The following is a 19,492-nucleotide window of genomic DNA, read 5'->3' as shown; positions in this document are numbered from 1 at the left end:
AGGTGTGTAGAAGCTGTGCAGTTGGTGTGTAGAAGATGTGTAGTAGGTGTGTAGGAGTTGTGTAGTAGGTGTGTAGGAGTTGTGTAGTAGGTGTGTAGAAGCTGTGCAGTAGGTGTGTAGAAGCTGTGCAGTTGGTGTGTAGAAGATGTGTAGTAGGTGTGTAGGAGTTGTGTAGTAGGTGTGTAGGAGTTGTGTAGTAGGTATATAGTGTCATAGTACCATCAGGTGTACATAGGTACATATTTATGTGACAGACAGTATCAGCATGTGTACATATTTTTGTGACAGACGGCATCATCAGGTGTACATTGGTACATAAGTATGTTATCATGTCCCACTGACTGTATCATGTCGCCATGACATCATGCCCTGACAGTTGTATCATTACACCACGACATCGTGCCCTGAGAGCTGTATGATGTCACCATGTCATCATGCCTTGACAGCTGTATCATGTCACCATGTCATCATGTACTGACAGCTGTATCATGTCAACATGTCACCATGTCATGTACCGACAGCTGTACCATGTCACCATGTCATCATGTCCTGACAGCTGTATCATGTTACCATGTCATCATGTACTGATAGCTGCATCATGTCGCCATGTCATCATGTACTGACAGCTGTACCATGTCACCATGTCATCATGTCCTGACAGCTGTATCATGTTACCATGTCATCATGTACTGATAGCTGCATCATGTCGCCATGTCATCATGTACTGACAGCTGTATCATGTTACCATGTCATCATGTACTGATAGCTGCATCATGTCACCATGTCATCATGTCCTGATAGCTACATCATGTCGCCATGACATGTATTGACAGCTGTATTATGTCGCCATGTCATCATGTACTGACAGTTGTATTATGTCACCATGTCATCATGTACTGACAGCTGTATTATGTCACCATGTCATCATGTACTGATAGCTGCATCATGTCGCCATGTCATCATGTACTGACAGCTGTATCATGTTACCATGTCATCATGTACTGATAGCTGCATCATGTCACCATGTCATCATGTCCTGATAGCTACATCATGTCGCCATGACATGTACTGACAGCTGTATTATGTCGCCATGTCATCATGTACTGACAGTTGTATTATGTCACCATGTCATCATGTACTGACAGCTGTATTATGTCACCATGTCATCATGTACTGACAGCTGTATCATGTCATCATGTAGTGGTAGCTGTATCATGTCATCATGTAGTGACAGCTGTATCATGTCACCATGTCATCATGTAGTTACAGCTGTATCATGTCACCATGTCATCATGTCCCGGCACCTGTGTGACGTGATCCTGTGATCATGCTTTGGCATTGCATTTAACAGTATGCAACAGAGTTCAAATCAACCACCTTTTCATTCATACAACTGAGAACGTTGCGAACCATTGAAAAAACCCTATTGTTTCTGTACCCAAAGTGACAAATCGTTTCAAAATACATTATACTGAAACTGATTATGGAACCTTTGTCTGGATTGTTAAATTATTTACCGAACAGCCAAGCAATTTATTAACCTTGAAGGTCCTGCTGTGTGGCTGGAATTTATGAGAGTCTTAAACAATACTAAAGGTGAACTACAATGATCAGTGGCCCCAAGCCCTCAGTATCACATGATTTGATGATGTCTTACTTAGGAAGATGGCCTGCAAGGTGCCGGAAGAAACACAGACCTCTTTGACGTATCAGATCGGTATGATCGAGATCTGTCGCAGCACATTTGAGAAATACCTCAGGCCAGCTACAGTTCTAGATAACATGGATTTAGAGGGTAAGTAAGCCGTAAGATTATTTTGCAAGGCACATCATTGTTAATGTTAATAAAGCTTCAATGTCCATACATTATTTAAATTTTCCAGTTTTGGACAGGGAGTAGTATATATAATGATTGTCCGAGACCAAGTCCAACAAAAGCCTCTGTAAAGCTTTATTTCACAAAAAAAGCTTTTGTCAGGCCCTTTGATCTCACCCCCATTGTATATACTACTTTTGAACCCCCAGTTAACTTCCCGACCCCACGTGACACTATTGTGTCACTATGACCGCGATCCTGATCACGTGACACTATGTCGTGTTGACCTCGAGGAAACAGTTTAATGTGAATCGCCAATGATATCTTTGGTGTTCGTAATGAAGGCTTGATGGGCTTTTTGTACCCCTTGTTCTATGTACTTTTTTTTCTCGTCTTCGCTGATAGCAGACTAACGAGACTTGGACCGGATTTCTTGTTTCATCTTACGGTACTTGTCGAGTTCAGAGAGGATTGAACGAAATTCCTCCTCTGAGATCTTACTGTCAGTGAGTGCTGTGGAAATACGCTCACTTACCGTGTTCAGCTTTGCTTCGGCCAGAACCCTGATCTCGTCGTGTTTCAACGCTTTACAATGCAGTCTGCGGGATGCAAACTTAAACACCAACCCTGCAACCCCTACCACCCCAGCTGTTATTTCAATGCCTAGCACTATAGGTGCGGCCACGATGGTGGCCAACAACCCAACACCTGCCGCCCCTAGTCCCATGCTGGTTGCCGTAAGGGCAGTATCAGTCCCGTCCATGATATTGAAAGCTCTATGGTACTTCTCATATAGTGCTTTCCGCGTGTCGCGGTCTTGTTTTAGTTGGTGTTTACATCACATAACTATCTCAAGCGGAACCCGTCTACGGTTCCCAGGGTCTTCGCGACTTCCTCTACGACTGGGTACAGGCCCATACTGTGCGTATAATATATACTAAAAGATATTTTTTAATTGAGCTCCAGTAAATAGTCGATTAATGTACTTGAAGCTTATAATGTTTAACCTCCTGGGTAGGTAAATAGTGGAAAAGTCAATAGGTAACTCTTGTTCTATACCAACCTCATCGTGGCTTATTAAGGGTGGCAGCAACCCCAGTAAGTGGTCCGAGCTCAGTTGTATGATGATACGACTATAGCTATTAAAAAATGCATATCCAATTGGCCAATTTATTGTCACCCCAGAAAACAGGCGCCGGTCTGGCCTCCACTCATGATCAATCGCGTCTACGAAAAGGACTTCTATAATGAGTGTGGAGTCTGGGGCCATAACCATAGAATCCTGTAGGCCAGCGTATAATTTGAATGAGAAATCTGTATCTTTAATTACCTCTAATATGTAGTACGGGGGATAGTGTGTTTTGGAAACTCTTATATTCCGGTTATCAAGGGGGAAACCCCCGAGCAAGATACCGTTGTTCTTAATTTCGGTGATATACCTATCTTCATTTAATGAGATGTAAGGTGGGGCGAGGGTCATGTTGATCACCCATTCGGGTTCTTTGGAGTCTGGCAGGGACACCCGCCTATACGCGTTATCTTTTAAGCGTAGGACGAATAAGGCCTCTTCCTCGCCGGGTTGGTCGAATTCCTCCGTGTCTGCTAGATCCCCGAGTGTAATGTTGGGGCGATGACTGGTCATTGCTATATTACTATTACAAGATAATTTCCAACTGTTTTTCTAATAATTTCTCAGGGGTGCACTTCACCCCCATGAAGTGTATGTTGTCGGGTAGGAAAATCTTGGTGAGTGATATCGTGTCTTCCACGGTCACGGTGACCCCCTGCAGACTGGTGTGGGAGTCGACACCCACCCGAACGTCAACAGTGCAAACCTGATACTGGTGTTGTTTCCCCAACCGGAGTTTGATCCCCTTCACGATTTCGACTTCATCCGGCGATGGTTCCCCTAGGTAGACTTTGATGACCAGCATGGAGTTCGCCGGTAGGCTCGCCAGGATGTTGACCACGCCAGCAAATTCAGACACCAACTGCAATGCCCCGTCTTGCACTCCCGGTTAGCATGTGGGCTGCCATACTGGCGACTGGGCTGATGATTACACTACGTCTCTGCGCCGGGACGTAAGCCACGAGCAGGGTTCCGTTGTTCACGACTTTGTTTAGGTAGTTGTCTTTGTTCTCCGTGAACACGTAGGGGGAGCCAAGCCTAATGTTGAGAAACCAGTCGACTTTAGCGGGCAACAACACCCACTTGTTGTCGTCGGTGAAGATGAGCGTATATGGTTTGTTTCGGGTGACGGTTGTGCTATCAACATCTTCTAAGTCGAACAGTTTGCCTCCGAACGATTGGGATACCACCCATCTATCATCACCGATACGGACGAGGTCGAACCGAGTGTTGAGGGCCGCTCCTGCGACATCTACTATGTCACCTAGGGTTCTACCGATGGAAGGGACTTCAACGCTTTTGTAAATGTTGTTTTTCAGTTGCAAGGCGTACAGTTTACCATCTACTCCGGGGTCGTCGAATCCGCGTGTGTCGACAAGGTCGGAGATCCCCGCATTGATGCATTTTTTCAACCTCATTCCGGGACCTTGTGCGCTAGTCATTTTATGTGCAGCGTTATGCTGAGGTATCCTATATTCACAGGATTATGCTTTATATCTAACACCGATATTATCAACTCTGGGATGTTGCCCCGAGTTAACCTCTTATACTGCCGCGGTGAAAACGACTCGGTTCTACCGTCGTTGTATTTCTCCGTTTTCACCGGTACGGCTCTCAGTATCGTGGAAGGGTGGCCACCTTGAATGTTGTCCGTTGTGCTCAACTGACCAAGATGAACGCACAGCTCTCGGTACGGTACTAGGTCGGGTAACTTTGTGCCTGTGACAGTAGTTGTGGGTTTTATCTCGTCCGGCGACATCCCGAGTGTCCTCGCCAATGGTCGACCGAGCCTCATGGGGTTTATCCCTTTGTTGATTAACACCACTGTGCCGTTTGAGTCGTTCATCTTGAGTTCGGCTCCCAAGGGTTTGAAGACCTCGTCGCTTAGCGATCACTGCGCTGTAGTAGCCGTCAGTTATCTGGTTGCGGGTGCCACTGACGGACAGCTTGTTGTTGTTGACGTTGATGTTAGTCCATCGCGGTAGGTAGGTGATATCGCAGAGTGCGACTTCGAGTTGGCCCGGTGTGTTATCGATCGCGTGCATCAACTGAACGGACTCGCCGCTCGTTATTCCTGGAAGTGTTACGTACATGTTAGAGTATATATACCCATTATATAATACTTTAAAAATGTACAAGCCAGGAGTGTTTTACCCTAAACTGGACATAGATTTCCCACACATGAAGATTGTGGTCGACGCTGCTGGGTTGTATTTCGGCGCCCAGTTTATAGATGTATTTGCCAGGTATAGGTTTTCGGTGACTAACGCTAAGGTAGTCCACGCTTGGTTCAACAACCCGATGCAGTTCTGGCAGAATCAACTCAACTTCGCCCGTGTGGTGCGCTACAGCGGGTGTGGCTTGACATTAACCGACACTTTCGGCGGGGGCGCTGGAGTCAGTCTGTGTTCCGCATTACCGTGTACTACCAGGTCAGGCGTATCCTCAAAGAGATCAGCACTCCGATCCCACAGGACAAAGCATGGGACGCAGTAAACAACCAGTACGATAGATGGGCCTACGAACGCGTTTGCAATGAATTCGAACTAGACCCGAAGACGGATTGGCGTTTGCCGTGCTCGAGCCATGGGTTGGGTATCCCCATCACTCACAATAAGCACATCGCAGAAGTCAGCAAACAGCTGGTGAAAGATTGGGGTAACAAGTCGTATCATATCACAACAAACGAGTGGGATGACCGTTACATGGCTTTCGACCCCAGCAAGGATTACCTAGTCTGGAGGTTCGAGCAGGGGCCCACGAACGATTGGAAAATGTTCATGCTGGACATGTCGAAAGGGTTTACTCGTGCCGGCACCAAACGCTTGAACGACTCAATTCGAACGTACGTGTGGGCGCTGTTAGGTGCGCAGGCGCAAATGCGTTCCAGTATTATCGGGAAGGGGACTGCTTACGACGCTCAGAAACAGTTCGTGTCCAACGTTGAGGATGCTATCAATGCTCCAGTTGATCTCGCGAGTGCTATCCGACGCTACCAAGACGTGTTGGAATACGCCCGATCGAAAGTCGACTACGTCTTCGACGTGGGATTGTACATGGCTCCGAGCGATATGCAATTGAGAGTAAAAAAAGTGGTGGGTTACAACAACGGCATCAACAGGCATAGTCGTACCACCCCCGGAGCCCAGGGTTCAACCAACACCCCCACAACCCCAACCCCCACACGTGCAGGCTGCCAATCAGCAGCACATCGACCGTAAAACAGCGCTGGTGGTTGGCGGGGTCGCGGTCGGGGTGGGGCTTATTTGGTTAAAAATTCCTTAGCCGCTACGTACACCAGACCCTCCACGGCAACGATGGCTGCCCACAGGTTTTGACCGAGCCACATGACAGTTATAGCCAGCGTGCTAAGTAACCACGAGACGATGCTACCCAGGATGCCGGGCAGGGCTTCGGCGGCCTTACCAGCAAGTTTAGCTAGGGCTTCACCGAGTGATTTCAGGTGTTTTTTTATCCAGTCTCTGACGTCACCAGTGGGTGTACCCCCACTTGGTGGGGTGGGTGTTGGTGTACCCCCACTCAGCGACACCACCAGGGTTGATATGATGAAGCCCAATGCCGTCAGAATGCTGGCGATGGTGATCCCTTGCTCTCGGAAGAGGATTCGGATCCTGTCAGCTAGCGTGGTGTCCTCATTTAGGACTCGATCGATGGTTTCCCGTACACGACTGATCTGGGATCAGAGGGCTTCCCGGTTCGAGGAAGCGGATTCCAACCGAGTCCGTCTCTCGTCTTCCAAGTTTTTTATTCTCTCCTCGATAAGACGTTTCATATCATCGTCCTCTGTTTCGGTGAGTTTTATTTTCTCACGAGCGATGTGCTTGTCGACTTCGTTCAGTTTCCCAATGTTGTTCACGAGTTCTCCGCGTACACGTTTCAAGGCTTCGTCTAGACCGTACAGTTCCCTCAGGGGAAATTCGAAACCCGGCAAGGGTTTATCATTGTACGTGGTCAATATTGTTTCGATGTTGTCTGATGTTTCTTTAGGACGTTGGGGTAAATCACCTTCACCACTGAGTTCGACCCTGATGTTTTGTCACCGTAATCTCGCATGTCTAATTCATCACGGATAAAGTCAGTACCATGGCGACCGGTGAGAGTAGACAAAGCGAGCGGTTTTCTCGTGCGCTTATTCACGAGATCGATCTCCGGATGAGCTTTCAATCGCAGCGTGCCCTTATCATCGATGGTAAACTTGGAATACTCTATTCCCCGGGGCTTGGAGTAATTTTTATCCTGTGTTAACCCCTTGTAATAATTGTTGACGGTTGTTTTTAAAAGTTCGTCGCTCAAGGTGCACGAGGTCTTCACCGGAATCCACCTCAACGGGCGCACCAGCGTCAAAATCATCCATTTCGATGTCGTCAGCCATTATTTATATTAAACTTTTATATTTTATCTATATAACAATGTATGGTAGGAAACTAGATCCTTTCCGAAGATCAAGAGAGCCTCTAGGCGTCAGAGCCGTGCGCCAGTCGGTGACCATCACCAACAATCCCAGCAAGATAGACCAGAACCAAACGCTGCTGGTTAGATTCTCCAACCTGGGTGAGAATGACCTCATCGTACCAGGCACGGTTCGACTGACGTTCAACCTCACGTTGACCTCCGTCAACGTATGGAACGTATGTCGGGCCATCATCAAGAAAACCACCATCAAGATCAGCAGTAACGAGGTGCTTAGTATTGACGACAGCGACGTCTTTCACTGCTACGGGGACCTCTGGAAAAGCGAGGGAGAACGCGTCAATGACGTGTACCAAGGCATCAGCAAATCGATTCGGTTGCGCGTGGGGTACGGCTTCACGCAAGACCAGCTAGACAAGATCTCAGAGGGTGAAAAGGCCATCGCCCAAGCGTACGGGAACAGGTTCTGCGTGCCGCTCGACTTCAAGTTGCTCACAGGACGCGCGCCGTTTTACCAGGCCGCGCTGGGTGATAGGCTTGAATACGAGCTTACGTTTAACGACTACAGCAAAGTAGTGCGTACGCCGAATGGTGATGAGGCCAGTTACACCATCGACAACATCTCTCTGGAGTTCGATATGGTCACTAGCCTGGATCTGGCCAGGCAGGTTCGAAACCAGTACTCGGGGAAGGTGGCCATCCTGTACGATAGGGTCCTGCGGCATAGAGCGATCAATCGGGACAAGAGCGACATGCTGTGGAACATCAACCTAAACATGCCGGCGCGATCGATGAAAGGTATAATTATGGGTTGTGAAGTGCTAATCGTGTGTAATTTAACCTTCATCTCGATGTGTTTCGCCTGCATCGGTTATTATATCATTAGAGTAAAGAATCGCTTGGTATATTATAGGATGGAGTGCGACGACCTGCTCGAACAACTGTTGGCCCCGCAGGATCAGAGTGATGACAAGCGAGAAAAACTAATGGCGCTGGCTGTCAGCGGCAAAGCCAAACAATACTTTGGGGACTATACCCCTGATAAAATCCAGAAACTGTCCACCAATGAGGTCGATTAGCTGTACGCGAGATACGAGTCCCGGCTCGGGGCTGAGATGACGATATAGATGACTATAGGCTCGACAATGATGCAGATCTACACGGGTTTGGCATCGTATGCCCTCCCCATTCCCCCGGAATGCCGGTTTTACCTGTGGGAGGACCTCGAGAAGGACCCCTTTATACAACACGCTTTGAGCGCCATCAGCTGCCTGCTGTACCACAAATACGGCATGTTCTTAGCCCCGGTGACAGCGGCGATCATCACGGCGAAGCATTGTCAATTCATACGAGGGGAAAAATAATAGTAATAGTATACAAGATGGATGGTGCTCAGACAACCCCACCGGATAATCCACCCCTGGAGGAGAATCCACCCCAATTGGGGGAGACCCCTCCTTACAGTCACCAGGAAGAAGAACCCTAAGAGAGTCGCCGCCGGTAGAAAAAGGTGGTCTAACCAACATAAGATTAACTACACTTCACTCCTGTGGATTGCAGGCGCAACAGCTGCCGCGGCTCTCTCATTATTGTTATATTATAAACAACCTCCCCGGGAGGGTTTCCCTCCCCCACAATTAGAGGTCAACCCACATATCATGTTATAAATATATATTTTTATATCATATACATAATGTCTGAGGGTAAAACGTTCGTCAACGATGCATACCATGCCACTGTGGTCGCCAGTCTAGCCGTAGGGTACGCTCGGTTGACCAAAATGGTGCTTAAACAACCGACTATCAAGCTAGTTTTCAACCTGCAGTATATGGGCATGCTTATAATGAACCTGGGTATGGCGATGGCCACCAAGGACATCCTCGTAAAACTAGGGATCCTACCGGAAAATATTTTGAAGTAAATGTAACTATATATAGGATGGCTACGATCGCCATGATGGTTGGCGGGGGCGTTAGTCCCCTACTTTCCGGGAGTAATTTCCTCTTCTCGAAACTACGGGTGTTGAACGCGGCCGAGATAGAAGCGGAACGGAAGCGCCACGATTTGGCCAATGAGAAATTCCAAACCGCGCACGCCAAGTATGCGAAGAAACGTATACAGTGGCTCGATAACATTAACGAACGACTCCAGCGTGAGAACCATGCAGCTAAAACAATCAATAGAGTTGAAGTCGCAGCGAGAGAATACTTCCTGGTAACCGGCAAACAGCCCGAACCACTCCCTCCTAAGCCCACACTTGCTCAGTACTACACACCATCCCCGGGGCAAAAGGACCGAGAATTGATCTTTATCGCGCTGGGTCTAGCAGCGACTGCGTTGGTTGTAAAACAATTATACTAAGTACTCATATGAGTATACCAAAGATGAGACCTGCCCCGTACCGATGTCAGTACATACTTACGGGGAAGACTGAGACCTGTGGCAGGAAATGTAGGATGGAGGGGTATTGCTGTTTTCATAGAAAATGTTTTGTGAACTACATGTGTTCAGTGTGCGGTATTTGAGTGAAATGTTACTACCGTTTATGAAAAGCCCACGGGGGAAACGTAGTCAGGCACCAGCTTATCTACGAGAAGAAAAAAGACTACATAAACGAAAGTAGACGCCTCCTTAGCATGGAGGTGTAGTGACCCAATTAGAGACTGTGTACACCTAGGTATAATGATGTTCGTGGAAGTTGAGCCAAGGGAATGTCGTTGCCTGAGAAGCTGGCAGATGGATATAGGTAGAAGTATAGATATCAGTGTCCTCAGACCTATTATTGTTGGTGAACTCTATAAGGCACTGGAGGAGGAGGGCTTCGCAGTTTCAGTCATGGTGAAAGCAGGGACTTGGAATTACTTTGATGGTGGGAAAGGAGATGTGTATTAACGTGGGGATATAAAGGAGTTTGTTGACACCTCGTTGGAAATAATACAAAACACCCTCGCATGTTCCGGGGAGGGTATAATCAATGAGGTCTATCTAGATATTTACTAAAGGATTTTATGGGCGCCTTATTATTTTTTTAGGGTTGGAGGAGTTACCCCCCTTGCCGGTGGCCCAATTAGAGATTGTATACGCTTTGGTATAACAATGTCTACTACTCGAGAGCTCAAGCAGATTACGAGAGAGCGAGGTGTAGTTGGTTACACCCGAATGAGGATATTGGGATTACTCGGTCTACAAGCCCCTCCCACAGTAAAACAACTAAAACTCCGAGCGAAAGAGCTTGGGTTGATGGGTTATTCCCACCTGGGGAAAGACGGGTTAGTCGCATTATTACACGACCCCGTAGTAAAGGCCCACACAGTGAAACAACTCAAACAGGAGGCCCGCGAGCTGGGGTTAGTAGGTTATTCCCGTATGAGGAAGTCCCAGCTTGTAGAACTATTACGGCAGAATAGAGCTATTGACCTAGAGTTCATGTGCACTGAGCACGCTGTAGGTAACTATCTGAGAGGCTGGCGCATGCATGTTGATAAGAACATAGACATCACCGACATCAAGCCTCTAGTTGCTGATAAAGTCAATGAGGAACTAAACGATTTGGGAAGTATAAAGTTTCAAATCACAGTGAAAATGTCACTCGATAAACATCAGGGGGGAACCCCCAATGGGGTCATTGAGTACGTTCAGCCTTACTTCCGAGGTAAACAAGAAGTCGTGACCCATACCGAGACTATAGACGAGTCAATCGATATCAGTTTTGAGCAGATACGAGAATACCTAGAACGCTACACGCACATGGGTTCCAGGTGGGTCGTGGATAAAATCGATAATGTCTATCTAGACATAGCTAACTACTTGCCATTCAGAGGCGGGTCGTATCTAGACTTGCCCCCCTACTACAAAGCAAAACAGGCCATGGTCAACATCAAGAATAGGGGAGACTATTGCCTGAGGTAGCTACCAGGTCAGCCTTGTTTCCAGCTGACACTCATTCGGACAGGCTTTCTAGCTATCCCAAAGACGATGGGCTCAACTGGGATGGTATAGATGAACCCACCCCCATATCCCAGATCACTAAAGTAGAAAAACAGAATAATATAGCTTATAACGTCTTAGGACACGAAGGCAACAAAACGATCGTGCACAGGATCAGCCCAGTGGGGGGGCAGGAGGGCCGTCGCGTGATCAATATATTCATGATCCGGCGAGGTGATAAGTATCACTACACGGGATAAAACACCTCAGCAGGCTGTTGCACGACCAGTCGAAACACGTTGGGAAAAAACACTTTTGCATACGATGCCTGCACGGTTTCAGCCGACCCACCCTGCTGGAATCCCACCGGGAGGATTGCCAAGGTGTGGGGCAGACGGCTATACGAGTCGACATGCCTAAGGAAGGCGACAATATCTTAAAATTCGACAACCACAAGAATCAGATGTCCGTGCTGTACGTCATCTACGCCGACTTCGAAGCCTTGGTCAAACCCGTTGATGCTGGGGGTACCCCCAACACACAAAAAACACAGGAGCAGGAGGCCTGTGTGTTTGGATACGTGGTCGTCCGATGTGATGGGGAAACGAAAGCTCCCATAGTGTACAGGGGTCCCGACACGGCTGAAAAGTTTCTAAAGTGTTTGAAGGAGGAAGAGAAAACTATCAGGAATGCGCTGTATACAGTCGCTCCCATGCGTATGACTCAAGCCGACCGGCTAGCTCACGCCTGCAGCACTCACTGTCATGTATGTGATAGCCCACTGAACGGCGATTCGGTGAGAGATCACTGCCACATCACCGGTAAGTATAGAGGCGCCGCTCACAGCGTGTGTAACCTCAAGCTCAGAATCAACCCCAAGACAATAAACATCCCCGTGGTCTTCCACAACTTGAGAGGGTACGACTCTCACTTGATCATACAGGCCATCGCGAAAGTCGACGGCAACCTGACGTGCATCCCCAACAACATGGAGAGATACATCTCCTTCAGCTTGAATGGCCTGAGGTTCATCGACTCGGTTCAGTTCCTCCTGTCGTCACTCGACTGTCTGTTCAAGGCCAACGATACCTTCCCCATCACCGACCGATACACTGACGCCGAGACTCGACCCCTGCTGATGAGGAAGGGTGTGTACCCCTACGAGTACATGGATGGCTGGGCCAAGTTCGCCGAGACCCGATTACCCCCCATCAACCGATTTTACAGCAACCTGACCGACTCGACAATCACCCAAAACGATTACTCACATGCGATTAACGTATGGAATAAACTGGGCTGTAAGAATCTGGGTGACTACCACGACCTGTACTTGAGGACAGATGTACTCCTGTTAGCCGACGTGTTTGAGACGTTTAAGTGGACGTGTTTTAAGCAGTATCAACTCGACCCCGCATGGTACTACACCAGCCCGGGTCTGTCGTGGGATGCATTGCTGAAAAAGACCGGAGTTAAGTTGGAATTGCTCACTTTGAATACCCCAAGGCATTACACACATCGCACAACAGCTACCCCCTGGCCCCCGAACGTTTGAGGGTTAACCCAGACTAGATGTCTGAGTACCAACATAACTTGTTAGGCCGGCGGGTGGCAGACGTTGAAAAACTAGTGCCTAACTTAATGGATAAGGTCAAGTACATCGTTCACTATCTCAACCTACAGCTGTACCTGTCGTTGGGTATGAGGCTGACCAAAATACACAGGGTGCTCGTGTTCGACCAGAGCCCCTGGATGGAGCCCTACATCAGAATGAACACGGACCTGCGAAAGCTGGCCACCAGTGACTTTGAGAAAAACCTCTATAAGCTCATGAACAACTCGGTGTTCAGTAAGACTATGGAGAACCTGAGGAACCATGTGACCGTGAAGCCGGTTCGGTCGAGAGAGGAAGACAAGCTCAGGAAATTGATAGCCAGCCCGGCATTCAACCGGACCAAGATTTTCACCGACGACCTGGTGCCCCTACACATGAAGAAAAGCCACATCAAATTCAACCAGCCTGTTTACGTGGTGATGAGCATCCTCGATTTATCCAAACACCTGATGTACGACTTTTACTACAATGAGCTCAAGAGCCAGTACGGCGACAGGTGCGACGTGCTGTACACGGACACGGATTCCCTTCTGATGGAGATTCGAACCGAGGATGTGTACGAGGACATGAAGAAACACCTCGATTTGTATGACACCAGCGACTACCCCAAGGACCATGCCATACACAGCAGGGTAAATAAAAAGGTCCTCGGTAAGATGAAAGACGAGTGTGCTGGCACGCCCATAGCCGAGTATATAGGCTTGAGACCCAAGATGTTCTCCATCCTGAAGGCCGACAATGGTGAGATCCGAAAAGGCGAAGGGTGTTAAGAAATACGTGGTTAAACAACACATATACACGCCAGATTCAAGGAAGCCCTGTTCAAGACCCGTACCTTCAGACACGCTTAGAAGTGATGGGCATAGGATATACAGACTGACGATAAACAAGACATCCCTGTCGCCGATGGACACTAAGCGTTGGATAGCTATTGATGGGATCAACACGTACGCGTACGGGCATGAGAAAATTGAACCAAGAACATAGGTGTATATATGTCGGGATGTCACGGAACCAGAGAAAGTTTGAGGCTATTTACTACAGCCCGCGTGGGTACTGGAAAGGAGCTAGTGCCGTACATAAGCTGGCCAAAATGGCGCGAGTACCCCCGGACGAGGCCAAAGCGTGGCTTGAAAAACAAGCCCTGTGGCAGATCTATTTACCGGCACCACGCTACGTGCCTAGAAGGAAGTTCGGTATTAACATACCCAATAGCGTTCACCAGGCCGACCTTCTGTTCCTACCCCACGACAAGGGGTACAAGTATGCCCTAACCGTCGTGGACGTGGCCAGCCGCTACAAAAACACGAACCCTTAACCGCGAAAGACTCGGCCCAGGTAGCCCGCGGATTCGAACGCAACTACAAACGCATTCCGCAGACGTGGCCCACAGAGCTGCAAGTCGACCCTGGGCGGGAGTTCATGGGTGCCATGTCACAACTGCTAGACAAACACGATACCAAGGTCAGGCGTGGTGCGGTCGGAGCCCATTGCAGCCAAGCCATAGTTGAGAGATTCAATCGGACTTTGGCCGAGTGCTTATTCGGGAGAGATGGCCAACCCGGGAAAACGAACAACGGAATGGGTAGTGCGGCTACCTCAGGTGGTGTCGGCTATCAACCACGAAACCACTCGGCTCACCGGCAAGAAACCAGCCGACGCTATCAAACTGAAATCAGTGGTGGCTGAGTCGGCTGCACCATCGCGTGGGAAGGAGAAACAGATACCCGATAGGGCCCTCGTGAGGTACCTCTACCAGCGGGGGGAACACGAAGGGGACACTCGGAAACGAGCCACCGATCCGATATGGTCAGTCAAAACTTACAACATAGATAAAGTGGACATCAAAGCTGACGAGCCGAACTTGTACTACTTGAGAAATGGGCCAGGGAGAGGTTTCGTCAGAGAGGAATTATTAGTCATACCGTACGGCAAAATGTTACCCCCCAAGCAAAATATTTAACACTTACCAAGTAATCCCAATAGTATCCTGTAACCAGCTCGCCTTAAACTGTTTCCTGTCAACACGACATAGGGTAATCACAATAGTGCCATGTGATCAGGAAAGTGCTAGTTCACGGTCATAGTGACACTATTGTGTCACGTGGGGTCGGGAAATTAACTGGGGGTTCAAAAGTAGTATATACAATGGGGGCGAGATCTAAGGGCCTGACAAAAGCTTTATTTGTGAAATAAAGCTTTACAGAGGCTTTTGTTGGACTTGGTTTCGGACAATCATTGTATATACTACTCAGGGGCATCTATATTGTGTTTCAAGGTGAAAGAACATTTACGATGAAATCAAATCAAGGAGAACATTGTGACAGTCATTGGCCTCGTGAAGGGGCGGTATGTTCCATTTACCATTCGTCATGGACCACGTGAAGGGGCGGTATGTCCCATTTACCATTCGTCATGGACCTCGTGATGGGGCGGTATGTTCCATTTACCATTCGTCATTGACCTCGTGAAGGGGCGGTATGTTCCATTGACCATTCGTCGTGGACCTCGTGAAGGGGCGGTATGTTCCATTGACCATTCGTCGTGGACCTCGTGAAGGGGCGGTATGTTCCATTTACCATTCGTTGGAAACAAACACTGACACGTTATTGACCACATTCATTCATTGAAGAAGCAACACTATGTATCACACAATACTTGGGACATGCTGAAGGCACACGTAGCCATATTACAGGTTGTCATACGTCAGAATAGTGTTGTTGAAACACTGTTTGTTATATGATCTATCACCAGCCCGATACCAACACATTGTTGACCGCCAATGCTGAAGGGCAACAACCCGGTCAGATTAGTCAGAACGATGAAATTAAGAACTTTGTTTTAAACTGCCACACAGATAGGAGACCGCTTGCAACAGGCAGATAGTGTAGAAGTACATATCTAGACGTTGCCAAATCATCTGCACAGTTGGTTTCGCGGGCATGGCATCCATGGTTCATCTTAAAACTGAACATCATTTGAATCAGAAACCTGAATTCTGGGACCTAGGCAATTGGGCAATCAGAGGATGTCAATCTCAACGGCACATCGTATATTTCAAACTCAATTCCATGGGGAGCATACAACTCTTGCAGCCATTTAGACGCACCAAGTTAATGTGGCTTTCCCATCCTTACGAGGTACACAATCACAGCTGGGTTGACTGGGACACATAGTCACAGTACTTTGTGGGTCCATTATGTATAACAAAGACGTGAACAGCGCTCCATACTGTCCATGGCAGACTCACGCATCACTGAGTGACTGGCTGAGTTTGGTTCTACGCCACTTTTAGCAATATTCCAGCAACATCACGGCAGGGGACACCAGAAATGGGCTTCACACATTGTACCCATGTGGGGATTCGAACCCGGGTCTCCGGCGTGACGAGCCAACGCTTTAACCACTAGGCTACCCCACCTCCCCGACTCACGCATCAATGGGTCATCATTGCACCATTCAAGATGCCAATTGCAAAACACGTTGGTCAACGGTTCATCTTTCACGATAATAATTCACCTGCTCATAATCTTTAGATGTTAGTGATGTTGGCTTCACACTTGTAATTTCGAATTTGAAGTCCAATTTTTTTAACGACCTTGTGTGCCACAATCCCATCACGTCACCATTAGCATCCCTTAGATCTGTTCACCTACCGCCCTGCAATATGATCATAACATATTTATTTGCCAATACCATATGGATCAGAAACTACGTCTTCAGGATTCCCAATATCCCCTAATTGTTTACGATAGTATAGAACAACATTGTCTGTTACATGTGGAGAGTGGGACGGTGGGGTAGCCTGGTGGTTAAGGCGTTCACTCGTCACGCCGAAGGCCCGGGTTCGAATCCCCACAGGGCAAAATGTGTGAAGCCCATTTCTTGTGTCCCCCGCCGCGATATTCCTGGAATATTGCTTAAAGCGGCGCAAAACCTCACTCACTCACTCACATGTGGAGAGTGTGGCAGAATTCCACTTTGTGTTAAATATCATGCAAAATGTATATTATTTGTGTATAGATGTTTTGTAATAACAGAAAACGGCCGCGTATTGCCCATCTCATGCAATCGGACATGATTTATGCTTGCAAGGATACACAACTTACTCTAAATCTTATTGTTTGCAGCCAAATTATGTAAATCCTCAAATTCACAAATATTGCTTAAATTGTCAATTTTCTTGTACAAGATTCTAGATATGAAAGGGAATACTGAAATGCACCTGTAGACTTTAGAGTGAGTGAGTGAGTTTAGTTGCACTCAGCAATATTCCAGCTATATGGCGGCGGTCTGTAAATAATCGAGTCTGGACCAGACAAGCCAGTGATCAACATGATGAGCATCGACCTACGCAACTGGGAACCGATGACATGTGTCAACCAAGCCAGCGAGCCTGACCACCCGATCCTGTTAGTCACCTCTTACGACAAGCATGGGCTACTGAAGGTTCATTCTAACCCGGACCTTCACGACTGTAGACTTTAGACATTAGTAAAGTACTTGCGCTTGGAGGTAAAACATTTATGTTGACACTTTCTAAAATATCATATCTCTGTTGCTTTATATTTGAAAAACAATAACTGTGATACGATTGATTTTGTAAAAATGCCCTTTACAAAGAAGACGTCCACTATCATCTACAGAGCAAGAACTGGACTATTTATTCATCCCAAGGGCACCCAGCAAGTATTCGTCTACTGTCAATGGCACAGAAGCACATCTCAAACTTATTTTGTGTGCAATGATATTTTTACTGCATGTTTGGTTGAGTTACACTTTCATGAACTGATATTGATTTCTATTCATATCTACTAAATGAGCATGTTTAGGAACGTGTATATGTGAGTGACATCATGCACTCTGAAACTGAATGAATACTTGTGGAAATGAATTCCGCACCTCTGACTGTAGACGAGGTTAAAGACACCATATTGAAGAAGGTACAGAGCATGACACATCATCTGGGAAGACAGGGTTACTGATCTCGAGTCAAATCTGTCGAATCTCCATAGTGATTTGGAAAATGTAGGTTACAATCAGGACATAATGTACGAGGACATTGGCTTGATCGGTGCCAAGATGGAAAACAAGGAAAATAAACAGCGCAGTTCGACTGTGAGATCGACAAGCTAGACGCCTACAGGAAACAATGTTATACTTTACAATGTTGCAAAGATGCTACTGCAGTGATTTTTCTCTACATGTTCTCTCTATAGGTACTCTCTATAGGTACTCTACAGGTTCTCTCTATAGGTACTCTCTATAGGTACTCTACAGGTTCTCTCTATAGCTATCCGGAGAGGCCCAGGATCTTTTCACAGACGGAAAACACACACGCCGATAACAACTGACCGTCTATATTATCATAGAATATGCATGGCTTGTGCGATAAGTTTGATGATTTTGACTTTATTGCCCATCTCAGGTTATTTGACAATGCGTGTTAAACAGAGAAATAGTTGTTTGAAGGAGAACATGTCTGTTATCAAAATATTGATGTATTCAAATGTAATATCTGTTGTGGTGATGTTATAAGTGACTTTTGATTGCCCTGTTGGCTTCCATCAGAGATACTTTTCTCGGTTTTTTTTTATAAACAAGTTATATTTTGTTATTATGAAATCTTGTAAACATTCAGCTTTTTCCTGATCTATTAGAACGTTTTTGTAACTTTTTGCTGCTACTGCTGATGATGACCAACTTGATATATTTTCAGCCTATTCAGATGACTAGAAACTGAATGTTGAATCTTGATAAAATCAATATTTATATATTTGGCAGAGGTGGTTACGTGGTCGGTTTTCAAAGGTAAATGTTTCAATGTAGTAAATGAATATGAATACCTTGGTATATAGTTTACCCATACGCTTAATCTGAACATGTCTGTAAGTAACCTGGTTATCAGAGCAATGAAACAAAACTCTGGTCACAAATAACCTTACAAACGCCGCACGAACAATTTTTGCCATTTCGTACGACCTTCTTAAACCAGCCGTAGGAGAATCCAGCATTCGTAGGCCGTTCGTAAGTTCGTAGTCTTGTCGATGGTCTTGTCCAAGATCTCTACAATCGCCCCGAGAAAACCCCCTCATGTTACGGAGGCCGTACGAACACCTTGGGAACAGTGTAAAAACTACGAAAGATGTTCGTAGAATATTTAGGCTCACGAGACCATTCCATTCCACCGGCAGTAAGTATGCCCCAAGTACACATTAAGTTGTTGTTGGGGCAACTTACGGCGTTCATGTGAACGCCCCCGGAGTTCGTAAGGCTGTACTAGCGTGCTCAAGGCGGAAGTACGTCATTCGTGCGGCATTTGTAGCGTTCTGGGGTATAAGCTATACGCTTACCAAACTCGATATGGAACCATTTCGGATAGTAAGTGTCAGGTAATACCTGTCAATAACTCGTTAAAACGATATCATCATAAAGAGCCGATGGGAAAATATCGACTAATATTGTTATGTTAGTATAGCTAAAGTTATTGTATCGAGGTGGAAAGCAAGGACAAGTTTGGGTTTTAAGTCGGGTAAATATATCTGCCTACATTAATTTATGGATGTGAATACTTTGA

At 46.8% G+C, this 19,492-nt stretch overlaps 1 protein-coding gene across 4 annotated transcripts in view; it reads left to right on the top strand.

Annotated features, from left to right (window-relative positions):
- LOC124253088 (probable ATP-dependent RNA helicase DHX58) overlaps nt 1-19,492 on the top strand; it is a 54,474-nt gene that overhangs the window by 3,526 nt on the left and 31,456 nt on the right. For all 4 annotated transcript variants that reach the window (XM_046686814.1, XM_046686827.1, XM_046686822.1 and 1 more), the window contains exon 2: nt 1,662-1,795. In XM_046686814.1, the coding sequence (XP_046542770.1) occupies nt 1,666-1,795 (130 nt within the window). In that variant the 5' untranslated portion in view covers nt 1,662-1,665. The remainder of the gene's footprint in view (nt 1-1,661; nt 1,796-19,492) is intronic.

Source organism: Haliotis rubra, unplaced genomic scaffold, assembly GCF_003918875.1.
Source record: "Haliotis rubra isolate DU_JTF1 unplaced genomic scaffold, ASM391887v1 Scf114, whole genome shotgun sequence".
NCBI classification, from domain to species: Eukaryota; Metazoa; Mollusca; class Gastropoda; order Lepetellida; family Haliotidae; genus Haliotis; species Haliotis rubra.
The sequence above is the reverse complement of the archived record's forward strand: the minus strand, read 5'-3'. Positions and strand labels throughout refer to the sequence as shown.